The sequence below is a fragment of the Gossypium hirsutum genome, chromosome D03 (assembly GCF_007990345.1).
Source record: "Gossypium hirsutum isolate 1008001.06 chromosome D03, Gossypium_hirsutum_v2.1, whole genome shotgun sequence".
NCBI classification, from domain to species: Eukaryota; Viridiplantae; Streptophyta; class Magnoliopsida; order Malvales; family Malvaceae; genus Gossypium; species Gossypium hirsutum.
In genome coordinates, this window is record NC_053439.1 from 29380239 (window position 1) to 29393352 (window position 13114).

At 31.7% G+C, this 13114-nt stretch overlaps 2 protein-coding genes across 14 annotated transcripts; both read right to left on the reverse strand.

The window, feature by feature from the left end:
- Positions 1-3748: 3748 nt before the first annotated feature.
- On the reverse strand, positions 3749-4294 carry LOC121215405 (uncharacterized). Its single transcript, XM_041089878.1, has one exon. The coding sequence runs from the start codon at positions 4292-4294 to the stop codon at positions 3749-3751; it is 546 nt and encodes a 181-aa protein (XP_040945812.1).
- A 4504-nt stretch (positions 4295-8798) lies between these two features.
- Positions 8799-12481, reverse strand: LOC107950698 (uncharacterized). Of its 13 annotated transcripts, none has more exons than XM_016885615.2 (6): positions 12185-12479; positions 12001-12049; positions 10558-10696; positions 9850-9926; positions 9089-9103; positions 8799-9011 (listed from the first exon to the last, which is right to left on the reverse strand). In XM_016885615.2, exons 1-6 carry the CDS (start codon positions 12196-12198, stop codon positions 8997-8999), a joined length of 309 nt encoding a protein of 102 aa, XP_016741104.1. In that variant the 5' UTR covers positions 12199-12479; the 3' UTR covers positions 8799-8996. The 13 variants fall into 13 exon arrangements, with proteins under 13 accessions (XP_016741104.1, XP_040945868.1, XP_016741102.1 ...); XM_041089934.1 differs by adding an exon at positions 11286-11874 and having other exon boundaries at positions 8799-9103; positions 9826-9926; positions 12202-12478; XM_016885613.1 differs by having other exon boundaries at positions 9826-9926; positions 12185-12478.
- Between the last annotated feature and the right edge of the window lie 633 nt (positions 12482-13114).

Consider the following 13114-nt stretch of genomic DNA (forward strand, 5'->3'; position numbering starts at 1 on the left):
ATCAAGTGGCCTAAGACATTGTTGCATAATAATCCAAGATATATACTCATAGCGAGTTAGTCTAATATGTTGTTCTCTAACACAACTCATGTATTGATTTTGACATCCCTATGTCAATGACAACTTTTTTGTCGTTAATCAACTACATATTAGTCTCAATGCATTATTGTTGTCCAAGCCCACAATAATACTTGACTAAAGACCTTTTAAGAATAATCCTATTTTCTTAGGGCTTTATTACAATTTAGTTTATTTATATACACAAAAATAAAAGAAATTGAAATAATAATGACAATGCATTATATAAATAAAAAAGGTACAACAAGTAAGTAATTACAATAATCTCATGATTGGTCTTTGGGTGTACTATAACAATCTCCCACTAGCATTAAGATTAATCACTCATATATCTAATACCAAGTGACTTAGTGTGACGTTCATGCTTTTCCTATGTCAAAGGCTTCGTCAATGGATCAACAATGTTATCATCGGTTGGTACTTTGCATATTTCCACATTCTCGATCAATGATTTCTTGAATAAGATGGCAGCTCCTAAGTATATGTTTGGACCACTGGTGAGATCTGGGTTTTTTTTTCTTGTGCAATGGCTTCATTATTGGCATAACGAAGTTCTATAGCATCTTATATGCTAGGCACGACCCCTAGTTCAAATATGAACTTCTTGATCCAAGCAGCCTCTTTTGCAGCCTCACTAGCTGTAATATACTTGGCCTCAGTTGTAAAATCAGCTATTGTATCTTGATTTGAACTTTTCCAACACACAGTTCCCCCATTAAGGCAAAACACAATACCTGATTGTGATCGTGAATCATCCTCATCAGTTTGAAAGCTAGCATCAGTGTAACCTTTTGCACTTAGCTCTTCCTCACCTCTATATATAAGGAATGTATCCTTAGTCCTTCTCAAGTTCTTAAGGATATTTTTAACTGCGACCAAATGACCATCATCGGGATCTACTTGGTACCGACTGGTCATGCTTAAAGGATACGATACATCTGGACGAATACATAGCATGACATACATGATAGATCGATAGCCGAAGCATATGGAATCTTACTCATACGTTCTCTCTTTTGTGAAGTCAAAGGACACATTTCTTTCGAGAGTAAAATACCATGTCTTATAGGTAGGAATCCTCTCTTAGATTTTCCCATACTTAACCTTTTCAGTACTTTATCTATGTATGTACTTTGAATTAGACCTAAGAGTCGTCTTGATCTATCTCTATATATTTTGACTCCTAATATCTATGTAGCCTCGCCCAAGTCCTTCATAGAAAAATAATTTCCTAACCAAGTCTTAATAGACTGTAGGGTAGGTATGTCATTTCTTATGATAAGTATGTCATCTACATACAGTACCAAAAATATAATAGTGCTCCCACTAATTTTCTTGTAAACACAAGGCTCATCTTTATTTTTGATAAAACTAAACTCATTGATCACATCATTAAAACAAAGATTCCAACTTTGAGAAGCTTTCTTTAATCGATAAATGAAAATTTGTAGCTTGCATATCTTACCAATATCTTTTGGATCGAGAAATCCTTCAGGTTGTGTCATGTACACATCCTCTTCCAGTTTCCCATTAAGGAATGTTGTTTTGACGTCCATCTGCCAGATTTCATAATCATGAAATGCAACTATTGCAAGTAAGATCCGAATGTATTGAAACATAGCAACAGGAGAAAATGTTTCATCATAGTCAATACCATGAACTTGCCGAAAACCTTTAGCAACTCATCGCCCTTTGTATATTTGTACATTACAATCCATGTCAGTTTTCTTTTTGAAAACCCAGTTGCACCCTTTGGGTCAACCAAGATCCATACTTGCTTTTTTGACATGGAATCCATCTTAGACCTCATAGCCTCAAGTCATTTCTTAGAATCTGAGCTCACCACCGCTTCTTGATAAGTCCAAGGCTCACCTTGATCCATAAGTAGAATATCACCATATGTTGTAATGAGAAATCCATATCTTTCAGGTACATGGCATTCTCTAAAAGATCTCCACAATAGTTGTGTTTCCAAAATAGTTGATTGTTTCACAACAACTTGTGGAACCTGTTGTTGTCTAATCTCTATTTCAGCGATCTGTTGTTGTTCTCAAATTTCTTCGAGTCTTATTCTTCTACCACTTTCTTTTCTAGAGACAAACTCTCTTTCAAGGAAGACTCCTATTTGAGCAACAAACACTTTGTTCTCAGTATGATTGAAAAAATAATATTCTTTAGTTTATTTAGGATATTCCACAAAGATGCACTTATGAGATTTAGATTCGAGCTTAGTAGACGTTTGACATTTAACATAAGCTTTACAACCCCAAATCTTCATGAAATACATGCTAGAACACTTCCCAATCCACATATCATATGGTGTCTTTTGAATCGATTTAGATGGAACACGATTTTGTGTGAAAGTAGTTGTTTTAAGTGCATGTCTTTAAAAGGAAGTAAGAAGATCAACATGACTCATTATTGATCCAACCATGTCTAACAGTGTTCGATTTCTCCTTTTAGAAACTTCATTCCATTGTGGAGTAGTAGGAAGTGTAAGTTGTGAGGCAATCCCACATTCTTTCAAAAACTCATCAAACTCTAAGCTTAAGTATTCTCCTCCTCAATCTGATTGAAAGGTCTTAATACTTTTTCCTAGTTGGTTTTGTACTTCATTTTTAAATTCTTTGAACTTTTCAAGGGCTTCATATTTATGGTGCATAAGACAAATATACCCATATCTACTAAAGTCATTAGTGAAAGTAATAAAGTATTGAAAACCTCTTTCGGCTTGTGTGTTCATTGGTCCACATACATCACTAAGTATTAAGCCTAATAAATCACTAATTCACTTACTTTTACTATTAAAAGGAGTTTTAGTCATTTTACCCAACAAGACTCACATATATCCAACTGTTCGAAAACAAAAGAGTCCAAAATTCCATCTTTATGGAGCTTTCATATGTGTTTCTCACTTATATAGCCCAATCAACAATACTAAAGATAAGTTTGATTAGAGTCATTTATTTTTATATTTTAGTATTTATGTTATAAATGAGCATATCTTGATCTAAAATATAGATGTCATTTACTAATTGTGCCGAACCGTAGAAAACATTATACAGATAAAATGAACAACAATTATTCTTAATAATTATCTCAAAACCAATTTTGTCTAAACAAGAAATTGAAATAATGATTCTAGTCAAACTTGGAACAAAATAACAATCCTCCAAAATTAAATGAAGTCCACTAGGAAATGATAAAATATTTGTTCCTACAACCAATGCAACAACTCTTGCTCCATTTCCAACTCGCAGGTCCACATCTCCTTTAACCAAATTCATACTCCTATGCAACCACTATACAGAGGTGCAAATATGAGAACCACAACTGGTATCTAATACCCAAGAAATATATGTTGGTACATTAATATCAATAACATAAATACCTGAAGTGGACGCTCTACTTTCCTTTGCCTTCTTGACCTCTTCAAGATAGGAAGAGCAGTTCCTCTTCTAGTGTCGGGTCTTACCACACGGAAACATTTTCTTTCCTTAGCCATTCCTCTTTTAGTTTTCAATGCAACTTTTCCTTTGCCCTTGTCCTTGCAGACCATCAAAATGGGTTTAGGTCTAGCCTTTTTCATGTTACTTTCAACAGTTCGTAACATGCTGAGTAATTGTGGCAAAGTCTTATTAATCTCATTCATGTTGAAATTAAGGAAAAATTAACTAAAACTATTTGGCAATGATTGTAGGATGACATCGATGGCCAACTCCACACCTAGAGAGAATCCTAGTTTTTCAAGGCTTTCAATATAGCCTATCATCTTGAGAACATGAGTTCCCACAGGAGTTCCCTCCACCATTTTGCATCGAAACAAAGCTTTAGAGGCCTTATACCTCTCTTCACATGCTTGTCCCTCATATAATTCCTTGAGGTGTTGGATCATATCATAGGCAACCATATCCTCATGTTGCTTTTGAAGCACAGGAGTCATGGTGGCAAGCATTAGACATCCTATGTCTAACATGTCATCAAGATGCTTCTTATAAGCATCCTTGTTAGTTCTAGAGCCATTAGCTACTGGTTCATAAGGAACAGGTTCTTCAATGATATATAATTTATGTTCTTGTTTGAGGACAATCCTCAAGTTACGGAACCAGACAAGGAAGTTCAAGCTATTCAACTTGTCCTTCTCAAGGATAGATTGCAATGATAAAGAGTTTGTGTTGTTTGCCACAATAAATCTACAAAAATGAAATATGTTCATGAGTACACTTACCAAATTTAATATAATCATTAAAAAATACTTTATTAGATGATGCCCCCACTATTTTATTCAAAATTAATAACCGTCATATCTTAATTTTGGAAAGCCTTTCTCTAAATTTTTCTAGTGGGTAAGGATCCATATTTCACCTCTTCTAAAATTAGCTTTGGCTTTACTCTCAAGATTATGGTTATTTAGGTAAGCAACACTTGCTAATTACATCACATATAACTCCTTTTTGTGAACAACTATCCTTCCAATCATCTCATGATTATCCAAAACTATTGCTTCTAGGTATCTAATCCTATTACAGTAACCTAGTTTAGTTATTAACAATATTATAACTAGCAAATATCACTTACTTATTCTTCGCGTTTGACCAAGATATATACATGTACTTCGCTTTAGTAGAACCCACATTGTATCGATCGAGGCTTTATTGATGGTAAACATTGGAAGGCAATCTTAACTTAATATTTTATTGAGGGGTTTTAAATTAAATTAATCTCACCATTAATGGTGAACATTTTTCCATTTTAATCCTTTAATTGTTCTTATCAATGTCCTATAACATGCATTCTAACATATCATCCATCGTATCATATACAAGAAAAATATAAAGCAGTAAATAAATGTAATGGTTATAGCCCATAATACTAAGGTGGTTCTTCCCAAGCCGATGGGAGAACCGAAAGGAATCCTAAGGGTGTTTGTCACTTCTCAAGCTTCCTTTCCACTTTAGTTAACCTAACCTTCTTTTCCTCTAATCTGCAGCAGCTTGTACAATTTACAATTATAAAAACTCATTTTACTTACGAGGGAGTAAGATGAGAAGAGAAATGCAAGAGCACTATAAAAAGGCACGACACGCAGACCGTATTTATAAGACTTTAGCAGTGTTTGTGGAAAAAGCGCCGCTAAAGATCATGATCTTTAGCGGCGTTTGTGGTAAAAGCGCGTTAGCGGCGTTTGTGGTAAAAGCGCCGCTAAAGACCATGATATTTAGCAACGTTTGGGGTAAAAGCGCTGCTAAAGACCATGATCTTTAGCGGCGTTTTTTCACATAAACGCCGCTAAAGTTAGCGACGTTGTCAATAGTGGCATTTTTTGCGGCATTAGTAAAAGCGCCGCAAATACTTTTAGCAGCGCTTTTTACCACCACTAAAGACTTAAAAAAACGCCGCTAAAAGCCTATTTTGGTGTAGTGTTAGTAAGTTCGTCGTTTAAATGATAAAGCTTACCAAATTAAACATAATAATTCAAATAACAACATTATTAAACCAAGTTCTTGTCAACAAGGTTCTTAGCAGAATTATTGTCAATCACAGCACACAACGGTAAGTAATGCCAGTACAATAATTCAAATCATATTCCATATTTGTTTCAACTTTTCGAAAACAATTATACTTGAATAATTCTTATCATTAAAATGCCACATGATAAATGATCATAACCGAGTCATCATTCTAATAATATCTCATTTTGGTAATCGAAAGGGTATCACACATTCAAGTTAACTTTAAAACTTTGACTGACTCACGATGATGCTCATACAAGCTGTAGAGAATCTGCAACACATGCAGGATCTTAAGTCGTCGCTACGATTTGTATCGCCAGCTTAAGGCTTGAATCACTGTATCCATTTATCATGTATTCTCCACTCATTCAATAGTTAAGTATAACATTGGATATAATTATAATAACATGGAATGTGTAAAAAATCATTATAATATAAAAATAATAGTACAAACTTACTGGACTGATTTGCTGTGACGACCCAAGTAAAGGGACTACTCCACAACCTTTTCTTTTTCACGATTATCAACATATTCTTGATCATAAAATAAAAATTCCATTTAGTTAACTAATTCCAATAGTAAAATTAAATCATTTTATGCAATTAAGTCATTTAAGATATTTTTACAAAATTTCCCCCAATATTTTACTTTTATACAATTTAGTCCATAAGTCCAAATCATGCAATTTAACCATTTTCAATTGAATTCAAGCATAGTAGAATTGTTTGGGACCCTATTACGACCCATATTTACTATTATTTCACATCAAGTCCTCATAATTTTATCACTTTAACATTTTAGTCCTTTTTAACGTTAAAATAATCAAAAACTACTTTACAAAATAGTCTTATCTAGCAACCAAACTCAATAATCTTTCATAAAACTTCAAGAATATACTAAACCCATCAATGAAATAATCCAAAACATTTGACAGTTGTACAAATTAGTCCCCGGGTTAGTTAGATTAAGCTAATACGAGCTCAAAAACATAAACATTATTAAAAACGGGAAATATTTACCTACCCAATAAAGGAACACTAAGTGACTGAAGCTTGCTTCCCCCTTGGCAATGGAGTTTCAGGTTTTAGATGAAATAAATAAAGATGATGATGCCTTTTTAATTTTGTTATTCTTTAATTTTAACTTACCTTTTTACCTATTTACAAAATTGTCCTTTAAAAACAATTGAAATTTCATGAGTTCCATCACTTATACCGTCCACTAATACCTCAATGGTAAATTTATCATTCAAGGAGGGTTTAATTGCATAGTTGGTCCTTCAATTATATTAAATTCCAACTAAACAAACTTAATTTCAATTTAACCCTAAACTAATTAGGACTAAATAAGCAAATTGCCCAAACGTTAGTGGATTTAATCATGTCACCACCGCTTGGACTTTTTGACCATGGTTTAATCACCATTTTGGTATTTTAGTATTTTAAATCTATAGCATTTAACTTTTACGTCTTTTACAATTTAGTCCTTTTACCTTAAATAAGTAATTAATCATAAAAATTACCAGACCAAACTTCAATTCACCTATAATACGACTTTGTAAATATTTAATAAAAATATTTCTCGCCTTAAATTACGAAAACAAGGCCCTAATACCTCCTTTTCAACAACCACTTGACTTTTGGACTAAACCACTTATACTAATCATTAATTTAATTAATTAAAATTCATCCAATCAAAATTCAATATAAAATTATTATTGACTCGTATAAGTTAAATATTAATTATACAAACTTACTTGTCGGATTTATGGTCTCGAAACCACTATTTTCGACACCACTGAAGAACGAGCTGTTACAATTATAGTCTACTCAAGAAATCAAGAAATATGAGATTGGACTATACAAGTGTGACTATTCCATAACTTGTGTGCAGTCTAGATATTAAGGATAGAAGGATATAATACATGAAAAGATTATCACAGAAAGGTTATATCGAATTACGACTTCTTGTACCTTAGGTAGCAATGATGCATTGCTAGATGCCACTCATTGCTTGTATTATTAGAAATGTTCTAATATTATTACTAACGTTACGAGAACCTAAAGGGTCACACCCTATGGTTAAAACGAACAAATCGAAACACATTTGGCATTGTGTTTAGTTGTCCCATGAATTAAATTAATTTGACAGTTAAATATTAAACAAATTAAATATACAAGCTTGTTGTACACAAATTGAGAACATAGTTAAGATTAATAGATGAATTTGATTCATATAAAATTTTAACATAATATCTTTTATCAAAATTATTATAATAAATTATTATTTTGATTTCGGTCAAACATTGAAATATGGTAGTTATAATTCTCTTTGGAAAGAATATAATGTTTTTTAATACTTTCCACATGTTATAATTCTTTTTGGAAAGAGTATAACATGTTTAATGTTTTCCATATGTTCTCTATAAGATTTGATTCCATTTTCACTATATGATACCAAAATCCCGAATTAGGGTAAGTGTGTTTTAAAAAGAAAATTAACAAAAAGGTATAGCAGCCGTCCTTGAAATCTCTCTGAAATTGTTCAAAGAGTTTTTCTGTTCGTGGTTGACTAGGTGTACTACGTAGAGGCTGGAACCTTTTCGTTGTGGGTTGGAATCGACATTGAATCACAAACATCCTCTTATCATTTTTTAGTTAAGAAGGTATATCTTCAACCCTATTCCAACCCATTCCATTCCTCGTACATAGATCCATGGTTGTGGATCACCGAAATATTTTTTCCAGCACGCCACGGGGCGTATCGACTGTTCCAATAGAGGTATCAGAGCCACTTGTACGATACAGATACACGATAAAATTGATTGGTTGATGCCATTGTATGAGATACATGCTATTTGATATGTTTAATCGATCTGTTTTTATGAATATATGATATCTGTTAATTTCTGTTAAAAATGTGCTTCTTTAATCTGTTAAACCTGACTTTTAAAAAAATTAATTAAATAATATTTATTTCTATGGTAAATATTATATTATGTTTTATTTTTGAAATTTAAACTTTAAACTATATACTTTTAAGGATAAAAAATATTAATTAAATTAAATTTTCTATTAAAATTTTAACTTTAAAGCTAAATATAAAAATTAATGAATTTAAATTTAAAATTAAAATATTATGTTTAAATAAATGAGCAATCTACCTCACAGCTCATCTGATCTATATTAACTCGACCAAATATAAAATAAGCTAAAAAACACGTAATAATTAACAATCATGGTTAAAGAAGCTAGTACACAAGGTAGCTACAAAACCCTGTTTCAATAACACCAAATTCAAGTTCCGACTAAGATAAACAACCATGGAATGCAACATTAAATAACACTCTACTTGAAAAAGTGCTAAGCCTTGGCTTTTTCAGCTTGAAGAGATTAAATCCTCTACTACACCTTCAATATCTAAAGGATACAAAACCAAATGATCAGATAAACCCCAACAGCATAAAAGTTCAAGAACTCGAGCCCCAACAGCATACCTTGCATCCTCCAGCCTGATCCATTTTCCATGAAAGATATTAGATTCATTGAAAATAGAAGAGCCATTTACTGAACTAAGCATCATCCCAAATCCCAATATTAGCTTTAATGTGAAATAATCAGATCTCAAGATCAGTCAGCAATGATGAGATTCAACTATAAAACATTAAGAAAAAGTTCCTTCTTTCTAATTCAGCAATGTTGTCAACCCGAGTTTGATTGTATTGAACAAGCTCAGAGAAAAAAAAAGAAAGGCACTCAAGCTAACCTGAAATGAAAGCACAACATTCAACAGTTCAAATTTTGACTCCAAATTGATTTAAAACAAATCCCCAATAAAAGATACTATTGATTTGGTTAGTTTTGGTTTATGTAAACACCTTTTCTATTTTCTAAAGTAATAAGATCTCAACGGATTTATTTTCTTCTTATTTTGAGACTAATTTGCCTCATTTGATCATAATTTCTCGACTAATTTAATGGATAAATCAAATAATTCAATTAGAAAATAAAAGTTAAAGGAAACAAACTCAATAGATGTCAAATATTGCAACAAGAAGAAAAAGGTGAATTATTGAAACAATCTGAAACTATGGTTGCTTGCTAAGAATACGAATTTACAGTTTAAATAAAATAAGGGAAAAGAAAAAGCAAGTGTCTAGTTTAAAATTTATCATTTTCTGATGCATTTCAGCATAACATAAGAGGAAGAGATATCAAGAGAGAGTGAAGGAACCTTTTGTTTGTCCCAGCATCTAACCTTGTCCCAGCATAATGTCGAGAACGTCTTGAAATGAGAGTTAAACAAAAATCCCTGCCAGAGACAGAAAGTTTCACCTGGACATCAAATTTGGAAACAATAAACATTAGATCAAAACTTTAAACCATGCACCATATGGAAACAAAAACTTCTAGCTAACTTGGATGTGAAAAATTTTGAGACAGAATCTAGTTCATCTTTAGTTACTACTTTTTAAGGTACCTAATGCTATAAGAGAAACCCTTGTAAATGGTCAATGATGCTCCTTAAGAATATTGACAAACAAACTCCATTCAATAAAATAAAACCAACGAAATTGTAAATATAATGGTTGGTTCAATAATATGGATTAAATTTTTTTTTTAAAAAGCATTAGTCAATGCAAGACAACAAATAACATTCGACAGCTACTCCATAACTAGAAACAATTCTGCATCACTGAAAATGGTAATAAAGTTCAGGGTTACCTAGATTTCTCTAAAGCAACATCTTTTAAGCAAAAACCAGACATAGAAACTGAAAGAAACTAAAACAATTATCTGAACTTAACAATCTTCCAGCAAATATTACTTCCATTATCACTTATCACAAAAATAAATGAATAGGAAAAATCCTAAAGTGTATCATACCTACTTAAAAAAGCCATATACCAAAAAAATTTATATTAAAGATATTGAACTCTAATAAATTTGAACTCTAATATAGCACCTGGATATCCCTTTAAAGATATTGAAACATCTTCCATCTCTGCAAAAGCTTCTTCTTTGTCTCCAACCTCGTATAAGGCCAATGCCCTACCAACTCTTGCATAGTCTAAGAATGCAAAATCTTTATAATTTTCAACCACCTGAAAGCAAGTGATGAAAATTTATTCACATACACTGCTGTATCACAACTTCACAAGCTGGTCTAAGTTCATAGGCATCAGAGGTGCATTAAAAATAATACGAATTATTGCATATATAGAATATGCTATGGTCATAATAATCCTCTTGCAACAAAATAAAGTCTGAAAAGGGCAGAGACACATTATACCTTCGTATTTTACGATATATTAGACAATAGAATTCAAAATTCACAAGCAAATTGCTATAAATCCTGTTATACCTCCACCCCTTGGAGACAAATTTATGGCTAGTATTTCCTTCAACATCTGGTCTATCATCCTTCAAAAGAAAATCATTACTCAATATGTGATAAAGGCCCTCTGTGCCAGCACAGAGGCGAATCTTAGGACCTTCTAAAAATTTAATTACATTTATCTTATTACTAGCTGACGGAATGAAGTGGATCAAAAGAAAACAACAAGGAGCCATTGCACTCATCCAAATTGTGGGAGAAAGAATTCGGGTCTTTTTCTTAAAAAAAATTTTTGATCAAATAAAATATTTTAAAAAATTTCAATAGTATTATATCAGTTTCTAAGTAATATAAACCTCTGCTTCTTCAATAGCATCCTCTCCCATGCCCCATGAGATACAATCAGAAAGAGATGCTTCTGCTCTTCCTCATCTAAGCGAAGCTTCCCGGTCTAACATCTCTTCTCGGATCTTAGCTTCTCTCATGACTTTCAAGTCTTCTTCCAATAAAAGAATACAATAGAACTAAATGTTAAAGCAGAAGTGAACATCCTGATCCAGAACACAACCCAATAAAGTATTCTCTCATAACAATCCTTCGAAAGATGTCAAGTAATACAAGTATACTAACTGAAAAAGATACAACTAGATTCTAAATTGTTAATTTGTTGGACTACTTCTTTCAACACTTGGTTTGTATTTGATTTGATTTTATTTTATTTTCAAATTTAAAAAGAAGAATTGTTCCACACAAAAATATGGCAAGAAATTCATCAATGTACAGGAAGTTCAGAGGTTTAAGAAAATTTAGCAAGCCATCCTAGCCACTGTGCTATGGTATTCAGAGAATATGAGATAAAAAATATTAAGTTGTTGGATGGTGCCTCATGATGTTTTAATTTCCCAGCACTCCAAAATTAGATGGATATTTTAGTAAAGAAAAGATCTGCAAGCAAAGAAAATAATTTAAGTGTAAAAAAAGTAATTCTATCTGTTAAACACTTCACCCCTAAATTGAACTAAGATCAAACCAAAGAATCAATAACCAAAATAGGTTGCATAAAAGTCTTACCGGTGGCATCAACTCCGAAGGCCCTTGGAAAATATACAAACGAATTGAGCTACGAATAAAAAGAAGAAAAAATTAATCTGAATCTGATATAACTTTTTTTCTTCCAAAAGTAAACAAGCAAATAAGAGTGCAACATGGTAAAGGTGAGAGCAATGAAGCACTAAAACTTTTAGAAGTTTAGAACCTTTTGAAAATCATTACACTGGCATTGGGTATAAACAAAAGGGTGTTTTTTTGTTAAACGTTTGCGGCGAGGATAGCCATTAGAGAGCAGAAGAAGAAGGGGAAGTAGAGAAAATGATGAAGAAGGAGTTCAAAACGTCGTTGCCTGGTAGCGAGATGGAAAGCTGGGTTCCTTTGATAGGGTCAAGTGAAGAGGAAAGAGAGAAATGGAGAAGGGAAAGGGTAATAGGAGAAAGGGAGAGCAGAGTGTTTGTTGGAGAGTGGCAACTGAGAAAATATTGTCGGCCATGGGAAATTAGGGATTTCAGAGGGGAAATTTTGGGGTAAAATGGCGCCATTTTTCAAAGTTAAATGATTTTTGCGGCGTTTTCTGTAAAAACGTCGCTATTGCTTGCCTTTTGTGGCGTTTTTCATATAAACGCCGCAAAAAATCATTTCATTTCGAACAAAAATCATTTTATTTGAACTAATATTTAAATATATTTATTAATTCTATTTAAACTAATATTTAAATATATTTATTAATTCTATTTAAACTAATATTTAAATATTTAAATATATTTTATTTAAACTTATTTATTAATTCTATTTAAACTAATATTTAAATATATTTTATTTAAACTTATTTATTAATTCTATTTAAACTAATATTTAAATATATTTTATTTAAACTTATTTATTAATTCTATTTAAATTAATATTTAAATATATCAAATGGTTTAGATTAAATTTTTTTTAAATATAAAAGCATTAATTAATTGTATAAAATTTTATCATTTAACAAATCTCAAGTAAACCTTAACATTAAACCCTAAATTAACAATTCAATACATATAAAGTCTATCTATTATATATCTCTTAAATAATTTAAACTATACTCATAATTTCAGTATATTTAATTTATTATTATCTCTTTTACAATTATATAATA

Bases quoted from the DNA above. Each gene is read 5' to 3' on its own strand.
- LOC121215405 (XM_041089878.1), bottom strand. From the start codon at position 4,294: ATGAACATATTTCATTTTTGTAGATTTATTGTGGCAAACAACACAAAC.
- LOC107950698 (XM_016885606.2), bottom strand. The intron at 9,927-10,557 runs GTGCTATATTAG...TTTGATGTCCAG, and splicing joins ATCTTTAAAGGGATATCCAG to GTGAAACTTTCTGTCTCTGG. The intron at 9,358-9,825 runs GTTCCTTCACTC...CTTTCATTTCAG, and splicing joins GATGCTGGGACAAACAAAAG to GTTAGCTTGAGTGCCTTTCT.